The sequence below is a fragment of the Elaeis guineensis genome, chromosome 5 (genome assembly GCF_000442705.2).
Source record: "Elaeis guineensis isolate ETL-2024a chromosome 5, EG11, whole genome shotgun sequence".
Classification (NCBI taxonomy): Eukaryota; Viridiplantae; Streptophyta; class Magnoliopsida; order Arecales; family Arecaceae; genus Elaeis; species Elaeis guineensis.
This window is the reverse complement of record NC_025997.2, coordinates 126558499-126562929: the sequence shown is the minus strand read 5'-3', so window position 1 is coordinate 126562929 and position 4431 is coordinate 126558499. Positions and strand designations below refer to the sequence as shown.

The 4431-nt window shown below is 39.1% G+C and overlaps 1 protein-coding gene across 2 annotated transcripts; it reads left to right on the top strand.

Annotated features, from left to right (window-relative positions):
* Positions 1-368: 368 nt before the first annotated feature.
* On the top strand, positions 369-3743 carry LOC105045867 (uncharacterized). Of its 2 annotated transcripts, none has more exons than XM_010924294.4 (6): positions 369-556; positions 672-816; positions 1137-1294; positions 1612-1696; positions 1774-1852; positions 1994-3743. In XM_010924294.4, exons 1-6 carry the CDS (start codon positions 465-467, stop codon positions 3247-3249), a joined length of 1815 nt encoding a protein of 604 aa, XP_010922596.1. In that variant the 5' UTR covers positions 369-464; the 3' UTR covers positions 3250-3743. The 2 variants fall into 2 exon arrangements, with proteins under 2 accessions (XP_010922596.1, XP_010922597.1); XM_010924295.4 differs by having other exon boundaries at positions 370-556; positions 1774-1828.
* Positions 3744-4431: the final 688 nt, after the last annotated feature.

Below are 4431 nucleotides of genomic sequence, written 5' to 3'. Positions count from 1 at the left end.
GGTATAAATTCCCTTCCTTTGCATGCATAGCTTATCCTCTTCTTTTTCTTTTTCCTATTTTTCCCAACAAAATGGCCTATCATCTAATAATGGCGAAGGTTACTCATCAAACCATTTGATAATATGATGCAACATTAAGATGTGCACGGGACATAGAATGCAACATCAAACCGTTTGAAATGATGAGCATCGGACTCGATCGACCTTCTTCCCTTATGCCCCCAAGAGTGGCTTGATGCAGTGCAAATGGGCCATGGGTCATCAGCCCCTCATTCGAATTTGGAAACCACGGGAATTCGACGGTCGAAATTTAAGCGACCGTCTCGCTAGATTATCGCTCCCGGACGCCAACCCGACCGAGTCCTGTTTCAGTCCCACAACCGAGTCACGGAGAGCGGGGCGGTTCTCATTTGAAATTTAAGCGGCCATCTCTCTCTCTCTCTCTCTCTCTCTGCTCGGAATCCATGGCGGCTGATGTCCAGAAGGAGCTGTTCTCGTCGCTCGTCTCCGACATCAAAAACTACAGCGGCTCAGATCCCCTTCGTCCATGGCTTCAGTATGGAATTAGAAAAGAGGGGGAAAAATGGAGTTTTTTATTCCATGTTTAGCCTCTATTTTTTTTTCCCATTTCCATCGATTCTTTTAATCGACCTTTGATCGCTTTGATGCAGTGGCGTTCGGAGGATGAAAGAATCGCTGCCTCATCATATCCTCAAGGAGAAGCTCCCCCGATTCCTCCAGAAATGCGCTCAGACCTTCGAATCCGACAGGAAATACCGAAACGATTCTCGATACGTTCGCGTTTGGATCGAACTGGTTGGTAATGGAGCATCCAGCTTATGACTACTGTAGCGCGGCAAAAGAAAAAAAAAGAAAAAAATCTCATTTTTTTGGGTCTTCTTTTCTTTGTGCTTTCCAAGATTTTACCTAATGCGCAGTTTCCCACTTTCTTCTTTCTCATTTTTATAATTCTTTTCCCAATTTATTTGGCTTTCTATTTACAGCTTATGTGGCTGTTTATAATGGATTTGGAAGTGGATTGCTTAAATCTTGTTTTTGTGCCTTTTTTTTTTTGTTTGTTATTTTGCTTGAGCTGCAATTTATGAAATTAAATTTTTTTACTATGCTTCATTTAGATGGATTACGTCAATGACGCCAAAGTGGTTTTGAGAAGGATGGAGAAGAATCAGATCGGATGGAAGCGAGCTATGTTTTATTCGGCCTATGCTCTGTACTACGAGAAGCAGAAGAAGTTTGAAGAGGCGGAGAAGATGTACCATTTGGGGGTTCAAAAGTAAGAACTCATTTTGCTAAATCGTTTCTTTTATTCTTTCTGGACGACTGCTGATATAATGATATGCTTGTTTTCTGTAATTATTAATCTGGTTAGGAAGAGTGAACTCAGATGTTATCTGATGTCCTTCCTTTTTGATTAAGGAGGGCAACAGCCTGCCCATAGAAAGTAATATCTGATGTTATTGAGCACCATCCCCATGTTCATTTATTTTGATTGTTCTATCACACTGAAAAGTTATAGCTATGATAATGTTAGATTTTATATTCACTCTATGATACTGTTGGATTTTATATTCACACTAAACTATTGAATAGCCTTGCAGAGCCAGTTGGTGAGTTGCAGAAATCTTATGAACAATTTCTTCATCGCTTAATGATGTACAGGAAACGGAAAGCTAAAGTATTACTCCTTTTGCATCATGGGTTTTAGTTTACCTTGAGTACTGTTTTTATTAGCGGCTTACAAGTGTATTGCAGTTGCAGGAAGCTGTCACCAACAAAGGGAGACCAGCTTCTAAATGTATTCATCAAGGTAGTAATATTACTAAACAAAAAGGTTCGTGTAATATTATGCCATGTCGGTCCAGCAATTGTGTCTTCAGGAGTTTAAGCATTCCGTTTTACTTGTTTTATGCACCATGAGTGTCACTTATAATGGAGCAGTTTGTCACTGAGACTGAGGATTACTCATTTACAGGGACTGAAGAAATTAGGGATTTGACTCCAAGAAACCGTGACATGGTTATGCAAGACACAACTTCTCAGCAGTCTCTTTCCAACACTAACCCTGCAGATCATCACAAATTAGCTGAGGACATTAATCTGACGGAAGGATGCTCAAACCCTGTCGAGGATAATTGTACAGGTTCTACAAATTATAAAGATGAATTCCCAGTGTCAACAACTGTCAAAAATATCCCCGGGCACCAAGGAAATACTGCTTTGGATTCGGATAGGCCAACTCCATTTTGTAGTGATGACACAGTTGTGGTGAAGTTTGTAGATTCAGCTATTGTTGGCAAGTCGTATGCAGAAGATGCATGTCATCATGGTTTAGTGGATCCCACAATCAACATGAAGGAAGCTATGAATGCGATAAGTTGTATGTTCAGGGAGCCCCTTGAGGCCGAGCCAGTTATTAAGAGATCACATCGAAGTACACCGAAAGTAAACCAGCAAAGCAGTGAATTTGAGGTGTATATTGATGAAAGCCCCAAAGATGGGCTAGACCTGTGTCGTCAGAACCCAAAACGTGTTCATAATTGTGCTAAGAAACCTCCCAACCTGCAGACTCATAAGCATAACAGATCCTTGAGTTCAGATACATCAAAAAAATCAATGGCGACAGAGTTACAGAAGCCATTCTTTGGAGCATTCAAAATATTGGCTGATGATGATGATGATGATGAGTGTGATGATAAAAATGATGAAGGGAACAATAGGCACTTGGAAGAATCAGAGCAACCTGCTATACCTCTAAATGCATCGGCCTTCTTAAATCCAGATCATCTAAATTTTGGCAGTTGTGATGATGTCAATATGATCAGCTCAGGACTAAAAGAAGATACGGTGATTCGAAGATTTGTTGGATCAACTGTTCTTGGTGAACCTGAAGTAGAAAATGCATGCCACCATGGTTTGGTTGATCCCACTATCAACCTGAAGGAGGCTATGGACGAGATTAACAGCATGTTTGGAAAGCCAATAAATTTTGTCAGGGGTGAGAAACCAAAAAAGAAGCAAGCTAATGTCTCATTAAATCAGAAAAAACCAGCCAATCATGGCTTCTCTATATTGGCAGATGATGATTTAGAAGAAGAATCCAAAGGAAAAGGTTCAACAAGCATTTCCTCTAACTTTGGCAAGGAGTGTGATTTGTTTGAGCCAACCGTTTTTACCAAGGAGGCTATGGATGAGATAAATGAAATGTTCGGAAAACCATTAGACTTCTAAGGTTGTGGGTGAAGAACAAGTGATCTTATCATGTAAAAGATTGCTATGTGACTGGTGGCAGTTGCTTCAGTCTTTTTCCTCTTCAGAGGCTTATGCGATGAAGATTCTGTGATAGTAATTCACATATTTGATGAAAACCACAATGGTATTCGAACATCTTAATGTTGTCATGTCTGGTGTATGGCCTTATGGGTGGTCACCCAAGAAACAGATGAAGCATTGGATATTCAAGTATTAGATAGTGATCAATTAAGTGGCTTGCAGTCCTCAGTCATTGCAGAAGTTGAATGTCGGTCATGTTCAAATTGGCCCCTTGGAAGGACTATAGTCCCAGAATTCTGTTGAAATTTTGGCAGTCTTTTCTCTAATCAGCTGCAAAACTTTTTTTTTCAAGAAAAGTTGTAAAACATTTTGATTTAAGCTTGTATTGCTTCTTTAGTATGACTAGAATATTACGGTGACTTGTCTGCATGGATTTGGACTTTTTAAATACATTATTGATTCAATTACTCAAACCTTTCTTTCACTAAAGCAATCAGCATTCTATTTCTATTATCACATCTCTTTAAAATGTTAAAGCAAATTTGTCCAGCAGTATTAGATTGATAAAAAATCAAGAAGAGACTAAGTTATTTAAACAAAATGAGCAACAAGTCTAATAAATATTTCCCCTTTTCAGCAGCAGGTCACTCATTGACTGATCTTGTTTGACTTTCTAAATTTTGACATGCATCATTTTAGAGTTGTAGAAATTTGTGTTATGTTTTGGAGTTCAGCATCTCAGAACGTAGATACTATAATACTCAGGAGTAATTAAGCTCCCTGTATTGTGCGTCTTCAGAGAGTGAGAGATTGGGAAAGATTGCACCTCTCAGGAGATACGGGAAAGATGGGGAATGATTGTTGAAGCGAAGGTAATATACAATAACATAAAGTTATATGTATGCAGAGTTCTGCTCAATTATGCCTTTAGAGTTCCAAAGCTGGCTGTCCACAAAGACATAAGCCAGTCTTTTTTTGGGTACGCAAAGCCAAATTTATTTAGTTGAAACTCAACATTTTGTCCTTTGTTTGTCTGCCATTTTACATCTAGCCCTCGGTAATATTTCATGCCTAGATCTATGTGGTCTCTTAAACATATGTACTCTCTTCCTCACCATCAATAAGATCAAGAAGAAATAT

What these genes read in the sequence shown, in the direction of transcription:
- LOC105045867 (XM_010924294.4), top strand. Translation starts at nt 465, where the DNA reads ATGGCGGCTGATGTCCAGAAGGAGCTGTTCTCGTCGCTCGTCTCCGAC. An exon ending in TTCGCGTTTGGATCGAACTG is followed by an intron (nt 817 to 1,136) that starts GTTGGTAATGGA and finishes TGCTTCATTTAG; the next exon opens with ATGGATTACGTCAATGACGC. An exon ending in ACAGGAAACGGAAAGCTAAA is followed by an intron (nt 1,697 to 1,773) that starts GTATTACTCCTT and finishes AGTGTATTGCAG; the next exon opens with TTGCAGGAAGCTGTCACCAA.